At 39.7% G+C, this 18652-nt stretch overlaps 1 protein-coding gene across 1 annotated transcript in view; it reads left to right on the top strand.

Annotated features, from left to right (window-relative positions):
• Positions 1–18416, top strand: part of slc30a7 (solute carrier family 30 member 7) — a 62015-nt gene extending 43599 nt beyond the window's left edge. Inside the window, exons 9-11 of the mRNA XM_070887245.1 lie at positions 11739–11829; positions 11922–12071; positions 15683–18416. Coding sequence (XP_070743346.1) covers positions 11739–11829; positions 11922–12071; positions 15683–15730 — 289 coding nt within the window. The 3' untranslated portion in view covers positions 15731–18416. The remainder of the gene's footprint in view (positions 1–11738; positions 11830–11921; positions 12072–15682) is intronic.
• The last annotated feature ends 236 nt before the right edge of the window (positions 18417–18652 follow it).

The raw sequence follows: 18652 nt of genomic DNA, 5'->3' as shown, positions 1-18652 counted from the left end.
GTCATGTGATCACAAGCATTATGAGAGAAGAGGTAATTGCCAATGTGGACCTCTCATTTAAGGAAACCAGTTTATTCGTAGTGAGTTTGTTTTAACAGAACGTGAATCTGGAGTTTCAGCAGTGCAGTAATACTTGAGTATGATTTGCATGATGCAAGATCTGAGCCATCTTGTAGTTTTATGCTATCAAATATATATTTATAAGACTTCTATAAATACTTCTAGACTTCTCCAATTATGTTACTTTGCTATGAGTGGACCCCTGGTGGTCCTCCTTTCTGTCTGCTCCTCCCCTCTTCTGCATGAAGCTGGTGTTGCTTAGGCCTGTTAAAAACAAAGTGACATCAAAAAGAGAAACTAGTCTGAGAATTTAAAAGGAACCTCCAGCAGCAACTACAAAATGCACTTTGATTTTATTTTTTGCCACATGAAGTATCACTTTCTCTTCCTCCCCCCACCACCCCATCCCCCAGGTTTAACTTTAGTTTTCAAAGACAGTAGTAAACAAGCTACAATGCAACATCAAGGTTACCCATGTCTAAACATCTATCACACCCTGCAGCATAGGAATCAAATACCAACAATCCAGTACAGTATTTTGACAGCTGTTAATGCAGTAAATCAGTAACTGGGTATGGGAAGATTAGAACAGTCCCTAGTGATTACAATTTGGAGCACTATGTCCACTGGGAACTTTTGGGGTGGAACCAACTAATGAGCAAATTCCCAGTTAGTCTTTATATACAACTCTTGATTTATAATCCTTGATTTTGTACTATGGGCCAGAAATCCAATAACTAATGTGCTGCACTATGCAACATCCACACCCAAGAGCCAAAGAACTGGATCCCAGGATCCCTGACCCATGGATTGAAGATCCTAGCCAGGCCAAGTCCCTTACCAGAGCCACTTTTTCCTCTCCAGATTTAACATAAGAAAGAAATGGGAGCATACGGCTCCTCGAGCCTGCTCCACCATATCATGGGGGAGGGGGAAACGGCTTGCAACGGAAGGGAACTTCCTCCAAAATAAAATACGCATACAATTCCAAAAATGTAATTTTGTGCTCCCAATTTACTTGAACCCAAGGACCGATCCAGAAGATGGGGAGACGGTCAACGTCTTTGTATCCATGACTGGTGTATGGTACACTTAATGAATTTTTGAGTTGGCACACTTGAATTCAGCTATTTTCCAAAGACTGGAAGGCAAGGCAAATGATCATCTATGATAGTGTTGCCAAAAAAAACTGCTGTGGTGATGGAAATTGATACCTTTGGTGGATTTAAACTCGTAAGGACTTGTGTAACCTAACATTTTGCACCCATTCAGTAAATTGGAGGAATACTTCAGGCCTTTATTCCTGCAGCCATAGTAGTAAAGAGGGTATTGGAATTATATTCCATTTGAAGTGTTGATGACCAGGGATGTGGAAAATATATATTCTAACTGATCAAAACCAATGGGTGAAACCTCATGGAAACAGCCAGACCAGGTCTGGCCACAGATTAAATGTATCTGATTGGAAAGATAAGGATCTATTCCTGCTGGACCGCATCCATTCCTCTGCCATCAGCATGGAGACCCACCTGACATACCCCTGAGCTCTGATGCTCAAGTTTTTTTTTTAAAGTTTGTTGTGCAATGGCACTCTGCTCTGATATTGAAGGAGATGCAAGTAATTTAGGCCTATTCCTTATCACAGAAACCACATAAACTAGTTTATCTTTTGGAAGATGTGTTATGGAATATGAATTATGAACAGATGGGGATGAATATTCGTATTAATGACACTGAATCTATGCAACAATGACTGAATTAATACACTTCAACTGAGAACACTGGGATAATGCTGCTTCAATGTAGATAGTGCTACTTCCTCCAGAAGGGAAGAAATCCTTGGACTCAAATAGGAGACAATACATCTTAAGGATTTGTATTCTACTGCAATTTTTTTTTTAAGTAGGCAATGCCAATAATCACGAGTTGAAGATGTGCCATACTTGGGCATATGTTAATGCACAAATTTCATGTGACAGTGACTCAGACTGAAGGGTAGATCAGAGGAATTTCTCTCTTTCTGTCTACATAACCTGCACTTCAAAGTAACTCGCTCTATGTGAAGTTCTTTGAGACACAAGTTGCTATAAAAGGCTTTCTTTCATTTTTAAAAAATCTGATATTTAGAAATGCTCCATCTAGATTTTTTTTAAATACTAGTACTGCCAATCATTTCTGCTTTGCAAATGTATTTTTTGTATTTAAAACACAAAATATCAAGCAAACTATGTTGTATTTAGTAACCTTTTCATTTGGCTTGGCTCTTTCATTCAGTCAGTTGTTGAAATTTCCACAAATACTGCAGAACTTTATCGTTCATTCCATGATGATGTCTCATCAAAGCCGTAGAAAAATCTTTGCAAAATAGGGATAATAGGGTAGAAATTTGGGCCTGCACAAAGGGTATGTTCCATGTGCCTGATGGTGAGGCCCAAAGTGTCCCCGATTATTGGTCCTTTGGCCTCGTTTCAATGGAGCCGTGCAGAGCTGCCGGCAAATAGTCAATGAAGCACAGGGCCCTAACTTACATAGTGTTCTTGGCTTTGAACGTGGTTAATTTTTTAACAAATTTAAACGTTACCTCGTATACTATAATTTTTCCGATTTTATAAGTAAAAATGTTTGGTTAGGAGTATGAATTCTGTGAAATATTTAATTAATTTTTAAAAGTTGTATGTGTTGTATCAAATTTAATACCAAGCCATAACCACTTCCACATCTACTGTCATCTAATTCTGTACAGATAATGAAATCAAATTCTTGTCACTTAAAGGGCCCAAGTTTCCACACGATAAAAAACGGGCGCCCCTCCGAGCTGGGCGCCCGTTCTTCGCGCCGGAAAAAAACCGCACGATTCTGGAGCGCCCTGCAGCTCCATGTCTGCTTGGCGCGGCGCCCAGGGGGGCGGAGCCTACCACTCGCGCCGATTTTGTAAATGGGAGGGGGCAGGTACCATTTAAATTAGTTTTTTTCCTGCCGGCAACCATGCGCGTGCGCGTTGGAGCGTTCGCACATGCGCAGTGTGAAGATAACATTGGCATTCGGCCATTTTTGTAGTTCTTTGTAGCTGTTTAATTTTTGAACATTTTTTAATAAAAGCACATTGCCATCAGCACATCAGCACTGAGGCTTCTTGCAGCAGTGAGAAGGCTGCAGAAAGTTGAGGCAGCTGTTCCTCCCGCGCGGGAACGGCTTCCTCCCCCCCCCCCCCCGCGGGAACAAACGGCTGCCTCAACTTGTGAGGCTTCCTGCAGCATTCTCCCTGGCTGAAGCACTTTCACACAGGTAGGAAGATGGTTTATTTAATCTTTTCTTTGCTTATAAATTTTTATTCGGGTTGGATTTATTTGTATAAGTATAAATAAGGATTTATTATAGAATTTAATGACTTCCCTTCCCCCCCCTCCCCCCCACCTCGTTCTGGACGCCTAATTTGTAACCTGCGCCTGATTTTTTAATGTGTAGTAGACAAGGTTTTTTCAGTTCTACAAAAATCTTCACTTGCTCCATTCTAAGTTAGTTTGGAGTACGTTTTCACTGTGGAAACTTTCAAATCAGGCGTCAGTGGCCGGACACGCCCCCTTTTGAAGAAAAAAATTCTGTTCCAAAGTGAAACTGTTCTAACTGTGACTAGAACTGCAGAAAAAAAAATGTGGAGAATTGCGATTTCTAAGATAGTCCATTCTCCACCAGTTGCTCCTAAAAATCAGGCGCAAATCATGTGGAAACTTGGGCCCAATAAGCTACTTATTTGGGTCCTCAACCAATTATTGGCCAATTTCTAAAACAAAGAAGGAAACTCATCATCCATGGTGAAAATAGTTAAATAAGGATCTGGAATGTGGTGATCCATGTGCACTTGCTATGGGCACTTTCACTTTAGGGTCCTGGTTCTGCAATTAGCCTGAATAGCAGAGCTAATACATACAACATACATTTGTGAAATCCACCTGATTACAAGTACCAATATTTTCCGAACAAATGCCACTTGTGGGTTTTTAAACCAACATTAAAACAGTGTTTTAAAACTGTTCAAAGATACTTTTTTGGTTGTAAAGCGCTTAAGGACGTCATGAGGTTGTAAAAGTTATTTTTTTTTTAAATAAAAGCACTGGTGGCACAGTTTGAGACAACTACAGACATACTCAGTCACCAAATGAACAAAATGTTGAGATTAGGACTGAAGACACAACAGAACAGGAGATTACCATGCAAATTTATCATTTTAGGATTTGTGTCACTGAATATAGATAATGTATCCTGGAAGTGGGAGATCCGGTAATTCATGATTTTATTTAATGACAGCACTCAAATTGGGGTGGGGAGAAGGGGAGAAGAATTTACAATTTTATTTTAGCATGACATTAGTTATGAAGTAAAGACTGAAGCTTCTTTTCACTAGTACACTACAGTCTCCTGATCCCCTTACAACTATGTACTGGACAAAAGGAAGACCCTCAGCCAATCCCTACTAGACAATACACCACAACACCCCCTCACCCACCATCATCAAACTGAAAAACAAGCCAACCATGGTTTCACACACAGCACTCTACACGCACCATGAATTATGCAGATCAGGAGCCCAAATGCTTCACATTCAATTAAAACAGATACAATTACCCAATTTATCCTTAGTTCAAATATACATCTTGTATAGATGTTTAAAAGCATAGCTGAAAACTTTAATATAATTCATAATTGCTCAATTACTTAAATTTTGCAATAGAATCTAATTTCTTAAAAACAGGAACTTTATGTAGTCCAGTCAGCAAAAAATAACTTAAAAAAATTATTTATTGGATTTGAGCCAAAGAGGATGTCCATTACCACAGATGAAAAATATTAAGATTGTAGATGCAGGAGACGCAGTCATTGTTTATTTGAGTCATGGACAATATTTGTAACTAATTTGGTGGAATGAAAATGAATCTCTCCTGTGTATATTAAAGTCCAATGTGAAACAAGGTTCCAGTCTCAATCCTGTTCCTAATGAACTAAAAATGTGAAATAAAAATACTCCGTTCCTGGATATTTGGTACTTCCATAACTATTTAGGGGTAAATTAAACCTTTTGCTTAATTTATGAATACCAGAGTTAGAATCTCAATGTGATAAACGAATACGGTGAATCAAAATTGTTACCAATAAGCTTTCCGTAACCAAGCCTTTAAGGGTAAATGTTTGCCATCATTTGATTGGGCAACTAATAGTCAGTCCTTTCTTGCACTTGAGGCAGAGATGATGGTCTGGGTCTTAAGGATAATCTTGTGTTCTCTGGTGAAGTACAGCATATGGCAGTGAAAGGGCAGCTATCTGGGTTTAGATCACTGATGTTGACTAGCTGTTTTTTTTTAAGTTTGGACCGGAAACTGTCTGTATAATGGTTTTTTTATTCATTCATGGGATGTGGGCGTTGTTGGCAATGCCAGCATTTATTGTCCATCCCAAATTGCCCTCCAAGAAGATGGTGGTGAAGCGTCGCCTTGTTGATTCCATTAAAACTTGAACAGTTCTATAATTTCTGACCACCAAAAGATAATATAGGACATGTAGGTCTGAATGGGATGTGGAATACAGGGTTATGACAGACTATTTGGTTTACTTTCCAATGATCTTTGAATATACCCGGAACATGCTCCATATAATGCTGCTAAATACTGATGGATAAAATTTCCCATTACACCCAGTAGGTGGGTCTAACATACTCCTTTCCTTCTAGTAGAACTGGATTGTTGCTGATGGACTTTTCTAACCTGCCTTTGATCCCAGCACAAAACTATAGACTCCACTTCAATATGATTATAATGTTTGTTTGGGCCATTGTTCAGTTTTTGCTTACATTAAAGGCAGGGAGGTTCTTCATTGGCATTATCTCACTTGTTAAGAACATAAGAAATAGGAGCCTCTCGAGTCTGCTCCGCCATTCAATAAGATTATGGCTGATCTGATCTTGGCCTCAACTCCACTTTCCTGCCTGTTCCCCATAAATAAGAACATATGTTGCTCTTTCTTTACATGTAGGAGCAGATGTACATTTTTGATCCTCATCGGATTCTTTTTTTAAAAAAAATAAATCCAAACTTGTTTTTAGCCATATATACAATTTTGAGCCTTTACTTATTCTTTTCCAAAATTATTGACGGAATACACAAACACGAATACAGTGGTTTAGCAGCAGACACCGAGCATCCACTGTGCCTCATTCAGCAGTGGGAAAGATTTTCAGCAGAAACGTAAAAAATCCACGCAATGTAGTGTGCAAAGTGCATCTATGATTTCATCATGCAAAAGATTACAATCCTCCGTGTGTCTTTGTGACACTAAGTGGAGGCCACACAGGAAGGAAAGAGAGCCTCAGATTATTCTCATGCACCCAACAGCTGAAGCCAAAGCAGCATTGTCAGAGGCCCAAGAACAGGCTACTTGCCTCCTCAGTTTGGAAAGTTCTGTGGTTTGGAGAGAAAATAAAATACCTTTTTGTATATTGTTATACTTTATAAACCGACATTAAAATTGCACAATATAAACTCAGACATTTATAAAAGACAAAAACTGACTTTTCATTTTGTATATCTTCGAGACGCCACAATGGGCCCAAGTTTCCACACGATAAAAAACGGGCGCCCCGTTTTTCGCGCCTAAAACGGCGCCTAAAAAAAACCTCCCGATTCTGGAGCGTTCTGCAGCTCCTTGTCTGCCTGGCGCGGCGCCCAGGGGGGCAGAGCCTACACTCGCGGCGATTTTGTAAGTGGGAGGGGGCGGGTACTATTTAAATTAGTTTTTTTCCTGCCGGCAACGCTGCGCGTGCGCGTTGGAGCGTTCGCGCAGTGTGAAAAAAACATTGGCATTCGGCCATTTTTGTAGTTCTTTGTAGCTGTTTAATTTTTGAAAATTTTTTAATAAAAGCACATTGCCATCAGCACTTGCAGCCTTCTCACTGTCTCCTCCCCCCTCCCCCGCGGAAACGAAACGGCTGTTCCCTTCCCCCCCCTCCCCTCCGCGGGAACGAAACTGCTGTTCCCTTCCCGCCCTCCCGCGGGAACGAACGCCTGCAGCATTCTCCGTGCCTGAAGCACTTTCACACAGGTAGGAAGATGGTTTATTTAATCTTTTCGTTGCTTATAAATGTTTATTCAGGTTGGATTTATTCGTATAATATTTGTAGAAGTATAAATAAGGATTTATTGTAGAATTTAATTAGTTCCCTTCCCCCCCCCCCCCCCCCCACCACCTCGTTCTGGACGCCTAATTTGTAACCTGCGCCTGATTTTTTAATGTGTAGAACAGGTTTTTTCAGTTCTACAAAAATCTTCACTTGCTCCATTCTAAGTTAGTTTGGAGTACGTTTTCACTGTGGAAACTTTGAAATCAGGCGTCAGTGGCCGGACACGCCCCCTTTTGAAGAAAAAATTCTGTTCCAAAGTAGAACTGTTCTACCTGACTAGAACTGCAGAAAAAAAAATGTGATTTCTAAGATAGTCCGTTCTCCACCAGTTGTTCCTAAAAATCAGGCGCAAATCATGTGGAAACTTGGGCCCATTGTGTCTACCTGAAAACTGAAAGAAAGACTTTCATTTATATAGTGCCGTTTACAACCTTGGGACATCCCAAAGTGCTTTGAACCAATGAAATACTTTTGAAGTGTAGTCACAGTTGTAATGTAGGAAATGCAGCAGCCAACAACAAGCTCCCACAAACAGCAGTGTGATAATGACCACGTAATCTGTTTGTGATGTTGGTTGAAAGAAGAAAGAAAGACTTGCATTTATATAGCGTCTTTCACGACTACCAGACGTCTCAAAGCGCTTTACGGCCAATGAAGTACTTTTGGAGTGTAGTCACTGTTGTAATGTGGGAAACATGGTTGTGGGATACATATTGGCCAGATACCAGGGAGGAATCTCCTGCTCTTCTATATAGAAGCTATGTAAAGCCCAAGCAACACTTTACGTAAGATTTTTTTTACCTACACCCAAATGAAGTTTCTAAATCCCAAGTTCAAAAGGAAATTGGAAATCTTCACAGGGACACAATCCAGTTCTACAGGAGAGAAAGGCTCAAAGTACATCATCAGAGCGTGTTCAATCCAAATTGCCAAAATGGGGAATTTTATCATTGAGCAGGCAGGACAACTGTAGCACCAATCTACCAGCTTCAGGCGTAAACAACACCCACACCAGTCACTGGAAGGTCTCCGAGATTGTGGCCCGGGGATATTATATTTAAAACATATGGGGTTGTTTTGTATTAAAACTAGTTGAGTTCTTTTAGCTTCTGTCGTTACCATAAAGGGAAAAGAATGTAGTCAACTCGGCCACTGCAACCTGAAAGTGTGTGAACAGCTATAATTATATATGTATGAATAAATACTCAAGTACTTTAATGGCTTCATCTGAAAGAGGAATTACAAACACTTTGAGTAGCAGAGTGAAATAAATTAGGTGGTCTTCCAATATCTCAATTGTCAGGCAAGATATAGTTGTGTCACAGCAAACTTAAAAACACATTTTCATAAAGTGAGCATTAAATATGTAGTGCTTGGGGATTACAGCAAGAAAACATTTTTATTAAGGGAAGAAGAATACAATTTTTCAATAATGCAGAACATGGAGATACGGTTTACTTTCAGATATTGCAGGAAAACTACTTTGGGAACGTGACGTTGTCTAAACCCATATGAATTTGTTTGCATATCTGTATATTTCAAAATTTTGTTAAATTTTGTAACGGTCGAGCAAAGATGGTATGTTCTTTCTAATGGAATTTGTGTAAATCTGAAATGTTTTGAATTCTTAAATAATTTTCTTGGTAACTCCCCTTCAAAAAAATGGAAGAACCAATCCAGGTTCCAAAATATACCAGGAATGGTACCTAATTGATAACATAAAATAGCTTCCAAACATTCCAATCCACAGAATAAAACAAAGTTCAGAGCCGATATTTTCCATTTACTTCTCTACTTTGCAGAACAGATGCTGGACTCTCACTTAGAATTGGACAAATCTGGCATCTATGTTGTAAACTGTGCAAATATGTGGCTCCAGTCTCACACTTGCTGCCATCTGAAGTGACCTAGCAAGAAACTCGTATCAAACTATTTGCAGCAGTTCAAGAAGAAAGCTCACCATCGCCTTCTCAGCACAGCTAGGGATGGGCAATAAATATTGGCCTTACCAACGATACCCACATCCCTAGATTTTTTTTTTTAAATCAAGGCTCTATTATTATAGTAGTTTTTCCTTGCTTTTATGTTCTATACCTCTTGAGCCCATCCTCTCATTGGCTGTTTGAACCTGGGATTTAGTTTTGATGACTTAAGTAGCTAGACCCCAAAATCCCTTTCTTTATCTATCCCTCTCCCCACATGTACCCCCATCTGGCATTCTTGCATACAAAGTGTACAAGTTCACATTTTGTTTGGATCAGGCTTGAAGGGCTGTATGGCCTACTCCTGCTCCTATTTCTTATGTTCTTGTATGTTACATTAAATTGCATCTGCTGTTCTGCCTACATACTTTGGGCCCAAGTTTCCACATGATTTGCGCCTGATTTTTAGGAGCAACTGGTGGAGAACGGTCTATCTTAGAAATCGCAATTCTCCACATTTTTTTTTCTGCAGTTCTAGTCAGGTAGAACGGTTCTACTTTAGAACAGAATTTTTTCTTCAAAAGGGGGCGTGTCCAGCCACTGACGCCTGATTTCAAAGTTTCCACAGTGAAAATGTACTCCAAACTAAAGTAGAATGGAGCAAGTGAAGATTTTTGTAGAACTGAAAAAACCTGTTCTACACATTTAAAAAATCAGGCGCAGGTTACAAATTAGGCATTCAGAACAAGGTGGGGGGGGGGGAAGGGAACTAATTAAATTCTACAATCAATCCTTATTTATACTTGTACAAATATTATACAAATAAATCCAACCTGAATAAACATTTATAAGCAAAGAAAAGATTAAATAAACCATCTTCCTACCTGTGTGAAAGTGCTTCAGCCATCGTTCGAAGGAAACCGCCGTTTGTTGCCGCGCAGGGGAGGGAGGGGAAGGAGACAGCGGCTTGTTGCCGCACAGGGGAGGGAGGGGAAAGAGACAGCGGCTTGTTGCCGCGCAGGGGAGGGAGGGGAAGGAGACAGTAGCTTGTTGCCGCGGAGGGGAGGGAGGGGAAGGAGACAGTGAGAAGGGAAGCCTCAGTGCTGATGTGCTGATGGCAATGTGGTTTTATTAAAAAATTTTCAAAAATTAAACAGCTACAAAGAACTACAAAAATGGCCGAGTGCCAATGTTTTTTTTCACACTGAGCATGCGTGAACGCTCCAACGCGCACGCGCAGCGTTGCCGGCAGGAAAAAAACTAATTTAAATAGTACCCGCCCCCTCCCACTTACAAAATCGGCACGAGTGTAGGCTCCGCCCCTCTGGGCGCCGCGCCAAACAGACAAGGAGCTGCAGAGCGCTCGAGAATAGTGCGTTTTTTTTCTGGCGCCGTTTTAGGCGCTGGGCGCCCGTTTTTTATCGTGTGGAAACTTGGGCCCTTTATCTTATTTCTTTTTGCGATTTACTATACTTCGTAGCTCAGTATGATCTGTAAAATTGGATACAATCTCCTCTCTGTCCAAACCCTGGTTATTTGTTTATTTATGTGTATGTTACCTCCAGCTTGTTTTTTATTGACATTTCTTAAAGTGGTCTCCCAGCCCCAATCACTAGCAGACATTATAGATATCTCAATATCTGCCAATTCAAGAACGTCCTCTTTATCCCAAAATGTTCTCTAAATCTCTCCCTACCTTTCCACCAGTATTCTAACTGTCCCACAAGGTTGCCACCATGTCCATGCAACTCTTTTATCCAGCAACATCTTGTGTGGAACCTCACCAAGCACTTTCTAAAAATCTATGTTTATGACCTCTCTTAATTCTTGTCTATCTGCCACCTCAGTGACTGGCACATTAGATTAGTGAGATATAACCTTTCAAAGCACCTGATCATTCTAATCCTTCTTCCTAGCTGCTTTTCAGCTGTATGGGAACTGCCTGAAAAAAGGAAAATAAAGCTAGGGGAAAACGACAGCACACCAAGTTAGGTACAAGTGCATGCGTCTTCTCCCAATCTGCAGTGCCTGAAACTTTCACCGGTATCAGTGGGATGGCTTTACAAACTGGAAGGAATGTAGACCTCCACAGGAATCCTTGCTTTCATGTCTACTACACTAATGAGGTATTCCTGAAAGAGCTTTCACTGTTGAGAAAAGTAGTGGCTTCCGATAATGAGTTCATGACCTTGCATTGCTTGATGCTGGTGAAATTACAGAAGTCTATAATTTAAACAAAGGCCAGGTAGCGGTTTCACGGGTAGCCAGCGAAGTGGTGCAGTCATCTGGTGTAGAATCACTGCTCTGAGCGAATGGAAAACATTAAGTTGAAACAGTAAAAATGAATCAGTGCTTAGAACAAAATATTGGAGTGTTACAGTGCACTAAATGCATGTTAGACCATGGCCTTCCCTTGTCACTAATACTTTTTATCATGAGATTTAGCAATAATGTGTGCCCTGGAATTGTACTGGTATACTTGAAACTAAAATATAATAATGCATTTCTAAGTAATGATGTAACTAAGCGGATTTAATGGTGTTGTACAAGAGGAACATTCTTCTGATTGTGATCTTTTTCTCTGACAGTGTTATTCCACTCTTAAAGCAATCCATTGGGATTTTAATGCAGCGCACCCCTCCATCGTTGGATCAGATGCTGCCCCAGTGCTACCAGCGGGTACGTGGAATGGATGTTTTATAAAAACACCTAGAGTGCACTTAATATTTCACTGAACTAGAACTCTCAATCTGTCTCATTTGCTCTTCAAGGTTCAACACTTGCAAGGAGTTTACAATATAATTGATCCCCACTTCTGGACCTTGTGTAGTGAAGTTTACATCGGCACAGTAAAGCTTCTGGTAGCCCCTGATGCAGATGCACGATGGATTTTGAGTCAAACACACAACATTTTCACTCAGGTATTTCAAGAGAAAGTTTATGCTGTTTTATCATTAATGTTTCTCTTTGCCTATATGCCAGTGACTTTTTAAGAATTACTTAGCGGCATGATAACGTCAAGCTCCAGGCACTCATCAAACCTAAACTCTTCGGTGTTTAGGAAATGCTTCTCGCTGGCATTGTAAACAAGATTGTCATTTTAGTGTCTAAGCAAATGTATATTAAATGTGGAAGAGTTTGCTTGGTGTCTCTGGCAGACTAATATAAATTCACCTGATTGAGTGTTCACAGAAACTCAAAGGAAGCAGCCATCCTGTATCCAATACAAATGAATGCTGAGTGATGATATACTGGAGAATGAGCTTGCTGTTTGGATTTGACACATCTTTAATGAGTCAGTTATATAAATCAACAATATCTTGGTGTATTTTTTGCAAACTGAAAAAAAAAATGCTTTTTTCATTCAGCTGCATCGTCCAGCTGGGTGGGACTGCACTCACTTGGTTCCATTCTTATCTATCTAATCGTAGCCAGAGAATCACCTGCAACTGCTGCTCTTCGCGTTCCCTCATTGTTACTTCTGGTGTCCCCCAAGGATCTATCCTTGGTCCCCTCCTATTTCTCATCTACATGCTGCTTCTTGGCAACATCATCCGAACATACAGCGTCAGTTTCCACATGTATGCTGACGACTCCCAGCTCTAGCTCATGGTCTCTAAATTGTCAGATTGCTTGTCCGACATCCAGTTCTGGATGAGCAGAAATTTTTTCCAATTAAATATCGGGAAGACAGAAGCCATTGTTTTCGGTTCCTGCCACAAACTCCATTCCCTAGCCACTGACTCCATCCCTCTCCCTAACATCTGTCTGAGGTTGAACCATTCTGTTCAAATATGAACCTGAAATGAGCTTCTGACCACGTATCGCAGCATAACTAACACCACCTATTTCCACCTCCGTAACATCGCAAGTCTCCGCCCTTGCCTCAACTCATCCGCTGCTGAAATGCTCATCCTTTGCTACCTCTAGACTTGACTATTCCAACGGACCCCTGGCTGACCTCCCACATTCTACCTACGTAAAGTTGAGGTCATCCAAAACTTGGCTGCCTGTGTCCTAACAAGTCCTGCTACCCATCACCCCTCTGCTCGCTGACCTACATTGGCTCCCATTTAAACAACGCCTCGATTTCAAAATTCTCATCCTTGTTTTCAAATCCCTCCATGGCCTCGCCCCTCCCTATCTCTCTAATCTCCTCCAGCCCCACAACCCCCTGAGATATCTGCTCTCCTCTAATGCTGCCTAGGTCCTGAGCTCTGGAATTCCCTGCCTAAACCTCTCCGCTTCTTTACCTTTCCTCCTTTAAGACGCTCCTTTAAAAGCAGCTACTTTGACCAAGCTTTTGGTCACCTGCCCTAATAAAATACTGTGGATGCTGAAATCTGAAATAAAAACAGAAAATGCTGGAAAAACTCAGCAGGTCGGGCAGCATCTGTGGAAAGAGAAACAGAGTTAACCTGTGAGTATCACAGGAGATCAACCTTCCAAAGGGTCATTGACCTGAAACGTTAACTGATGTGTTTGAGGGCAGTCTCACAAGCACTATGCACAGTGAAAGAAAGAATTGCCGATTCCTCATGTTTGGTATGCTGCTGAGAGTTTGGCCCATTCTATTCCTGAGGTAAAGTGGAAATGCATATTGGGTACTGGTATTGGTTCAGTTTTTTGGAAGTGCTGTTTTTGTTTTTACAATTTTGATTAGTTGTGTATATGAAAAAGGATAGGAAAAGACCAACTGGTCCCAACACAACATGATGCAATCTACACACACCATCAATCTATCCCCCTGGTTATGCAAAGATTCTAATGGATTTATTATTTTAAAGACCTCAATCATATTCCAATCAAAGTCTATGTTTCTTCCTAAGCCTGTCCTGATAAAGAATGGCTTTTAAATTGAGTATCAGTTGAGTGGCTCTCCTCTGGACCGTTTTCTATAGCCTCGAGATCCCTGGCGACGTAAATGCAACCAATTTGTTATCGAACTAAAATCTGCTCACCAATTCCATAAGATGCAACATTACTTAGCAGTCTTTTGTGCAGCACTTTATCAAAGACTCTTTGACAATCAACTTGCGCAGTACATACCAAACTTCCTTCATTCACCAACTTTGTAACCTTTTCAAAGAAAAATTCAGTCAAGTCCATGAGATAGGGCCTCCTTTTCCAGAAGCCATACTGGTATTCCCTAATAACTTCTGCTCTTTCTAAATGATCATACAATGCATTTCTAACAATTCCTTCTAGCAACTTGCCTATAACTGAAGTTAAACTAATGAGCTTATAATTACCTAGTTCTGATTTAGTGCCCTTTTTAAATAGAGGCACCACACAGTCCTCCCTCTCTAGTCCATGCAAACAATCACAGACGTCAGTGAGCTGTTAAATATAGAAGCCACTGGCTCTCAGCACAGTCCCCATTTCTTTTAGGAGCCCAAGATAAATACCATGAAGGACCAACTGCCTGATTTGCTTTAATACCCCTAATTCTAGCTAGGGTTATTTCTGCGTCTACTTCTACATATTACATTTTAGCTTCATTTCTGTGTAACAGTACTAGTAACTGAGCATAATTTTCAGTAGTGAAGAACAATGCAAAGTACCCATTTAAAACCTCGGCCATATCTTTAGCTCCACTGAAAGCTGCCCTACAACATCCCTCAATAGCTCTATACAGTCAGTCCTTGACAGCTCTCTGACTCCTAACATAGCTAAAAGTTCTTACTATCACTACTACATCTATTCACTAACATCATTTCCTTTGCTCCTTAGCCAATTTAATACTTATCCCTATTCTTTTCAGCGTAGCTTACCTTGCGCATATAGCTTCTTTAGGCATACTAATGGTTTTTAAAGTACTTCATGTTTCAACTGTGCTGCAATTATTCCTGTCTAATAGGATCCCCCACTCAACCTTACTCAAGTCCACTGTCTTTTTTTGTAAATTTGGTCCTCTTCCAATCTGGCACAAGCATTACATTTTCAACAGCATTGGCTTGACTGATCAAGTTAAAACTTAATGATCTGATCAGCAGAAATCCGAAAACAAATAGGAACTTGATTTATATAGATCAATCTTTAATATGATTTGTGTGATTTTTTTTTTTACTTTCTTTCCTTCCTGGATTCTGTGCATTATTTTCCAATGGCGCGTGTGGTTCCAGCCTCCTTCTGCGCTGCCCTTTTGTTGGCCGGTAGGTAGTGCATAAGGAGCCTCTTTAGTGCCATCCTCCACTTGGTATCTTCCCTGGTGGCATGGCTGTTACTGTGAGTTTACTGAGTTTAAAAAAATTGCAGAGGCAAGTGCATAGAACCATGTTGCTGCAAAGGTTTCTGAAAAAATACGTACAAAGCCAACATGACGTAGTATAATATTTAACATAAACATCTACATTCACAAAACTTGGTTATTAAACTTATTTTTATAAAGTTTATATTTTTGGTTAATTAAAAAAGAAAATTGATTTTATTTTTTGATAAAGAAATATTGGTGGGGAATGAAACACATTCCTACTTCACTTCAATGGGTGAATAAATAAACTAATTATTATTTTGTCCCTTTTATTCGCAGGCAGGAGTAAGACAACTTTATGTCCAGATAGACTTTGCAGCTATGTAAAGATGTCTACATACACAGGTCCAAACCCTTGGTGCTGGGATCAGAAAATAGATTTAACTGCTGTCGGGTCATTGGATTGAAACATCACCACTATACAGTGAGCATGAGTGTGGACCGAGCACTATTTATTTTCATCTGTGGAAGGCATTTCCCGATTGAGTCAAGGAATAGTGAAGTAATCTTCATAACCAGTACCTGCTAGATCTGGAGCCACCTTTTATATCTAGACCTAAAGTGTCTTATTTCATCTTGACTTTATCAAGGATTATAACTGAGCTGGTGTTCTGTTGTATGTTGAGCCAAAAATTGTGGTGTTGTAATCCTACATCTTATTTGACAAATGTGTTTCCACAGTTCAATTCTATTCCTGTTTTTGTAAATATTGTTGTCCTGGCTATCATTCTGCTATGTGTTTTTTTTTCCTAATTAGTTGTACTCTATACAGGTTGAATGAAATGAACCATATTCAGTTTCTGAAGTGCCTTTTTACAGTGGACAAGAACTAATATTTGGAGGATAGAAAGTGGATACTGGACACATTGGGACAAGTTTTATAATCATTGGCCAGTAGTGTACATCATGGCGATCAGCATGGTTCCAATGGATTTTAATAGATTTTTTATGGGGGGGTGGTAGGTTGGAGAACTTACCCTTTTTGTAGTAGTGTAGGATACAGATCAATAGTTTATTCTCAACACAGTCCTTTGTCATGCTGTCCATTATTTGCTGCTGGATATAAAGAAATTCCACCTGCATCAAGACAATTTTGCACAGAGGTGACTATTGAGTATTCCTCCTGGATTGGGCTGGGGGTGAAATCAGACAGTGCAGCTGAGGATCCACGCAAAGTTTGGGCAGCCAGACATGTCTTTCATCAGAAAACACATTCTATCATAAAATGTTAACAGTGATTTTTTTTTTAATTATACAGAGTCCTGACTCCTACTTTGGCACTGGTTGTTTGCAGGTGATCTGATCTTTTTATAAGTGAAATTCAGTGAAGCTACAGATTTAAACACTGAAAATAGACTTTATTCATTGCTTATACAAAGGCAAAATGCTGCAAATCTGAAATATAAACAGAAAATGCTGGAAATACTCAGCAGGTCAGGCAGCATCTGTGGAGAGAGAAACAGAGTTAACATTGCAGGTCGATGACCCTTCATCAGAACTGAAAAAAAACTGCAGCCTGGTCTGCTGAGTATTTCCAGCTTTTTCTGTTATATTTATAAATTGCTTATCTAGTCATATCGGGTTCAAAGAGATGTCAGTAGTTTACCAGAAGGAATGGACTTGTTGTGAGTTGACTAGTTTAGCAAGTGGTTTCTCAGTAATATTAGTGTTGGTCTAGTTTAAACGGGTGTTATACTCCAACCAAATCCACCTTTTTCAATATTGAACTAGTGACTGAGTAATCTGATTTATTTTCTTCATTAAATTGTTACATTAATGAGGCTGCAGGAAAATTGATTCTGATGGAACTTAACACAGAGTTCATTAAGTGGCAGGGTAATAATGAGAGGATTAACAAATAATCGGTGACCTGTGGTACATCAGGAGAAATTGGCCAGTCATTTTGCCTGTGCATCATTGGCTAGGATTAAGGCAAAATTCCACTAGTGTCTGTGATAGGATTTGGTGCAAAGCAAAAGACTACAGTGTGATTGCATTTTAGAAAATAGACAAAGATTTTATTTTGTTTTAGCTGTTTCAACAGTGAACAAAATCTACTATTGTAAATTATTGGAATTCATCCAGCAATTAATGTTTGTTGTTTAAATCAGCTGCATAGGGAAATGAATCGGGAATATAATACAGTATCTTGCAATGGTTGCCAAACTGCATTGTCCAAAGCAAATGTTTACAGCTTGGAAACCTTAGTATGATTGAAATGTTTACACACACACACAAGCTCTAATTGGACACCGTCTGTCTGTGCAGGATAAAATGATGGTGCTGCACAGACTTACCCTTCTCCTTCCCCCTCCCCGGAAGCTGTCTGTAAAACAATTATGTGGTTTGCTCAAGTTCAGGTCATTCCAGGTCTGTATCGCACAATTCACAAGCTATAAGTTAACTTTCCAGCACTTGTAGACAAAATGTGTGAGTAACTCATATACAGGGCGAGTTTAACTGATAAACTTCAATAAATACTTGTGCATCAAAGCAGAAGTATTTATATTGTGTTGGTAGGGAATTATTGCTGTTCTCTTTAAATGGAATAGTCACTCTGTTGGCTGTGTAATGCATTGCTGCTTCTGGGAACATTTTCAACATTAAATCAAAGGGGTTCTTTGTTCTGTACTAAGCATTTGCCTCTACCTAGGAATTAATTGGGCATTTGAGGAGAGTATTTTGTTTAAAAAAAATACGGTTGTCAGACTGTAGAGGTCTTTTCTGTTCAAAGCCACTGAACTGAGCTTTCTGAAATTCCCCTTGTGGGTCTTGAGCTGTTTAGTAGTTTTTCTGGTTGATTTATAAATCATTCTAATAAATCTCTTGAGGAGATCCTTTAAAAAGAGAACTCAGTACAGTATTTTTAATATTTAAAAACAGACTTGTAAACATCACCAAAGCAATTTGAAGTATGCACAACTATGAAGAAGTGAAGCCTCTACAGTAAATTGTCTTATCAAATGACTTGTCTAACTTACAGAAATATGCATATTAAATATTTTGACAACAACTACAGCATTTTGTGCAAGTTTTTTTAAAATGTTAATTTTAATTGTTGCAGGAATAACTGACAGAAACAAGCTCCTTCGGATTTAATGCTATGTAATGGGACACTGCTCCCTATTACTTTCTCTCCTCACGTGTACTTTCTTTTAAACCCTGAGATCACTAATCTTAACATTGGCATGTTAGAGTGAACAATAACTTGCAAACCAATTTGTAAACTCGGTAACTTCAGCAGATTGT

This window comes from Pristiophorus japonicus, chromosome 8 (assembly GCF_044704955.1).
Source record: "Pristiophorus japonicus isolate sPriJap1 chromosome 8, sPriJap1.hap1, whole genome shotgun sequence".
Taxonomy (NCBI): domain Eukaryota; kingdom Metazoa; phylum Chordata; class Chondrichthyes; family Pristiophoridae; genus Pristiophorus; species Pristiophorus japonicus.
This window is presented reverse-complemented; position numbering and strand designations above follow the sequence as displayed.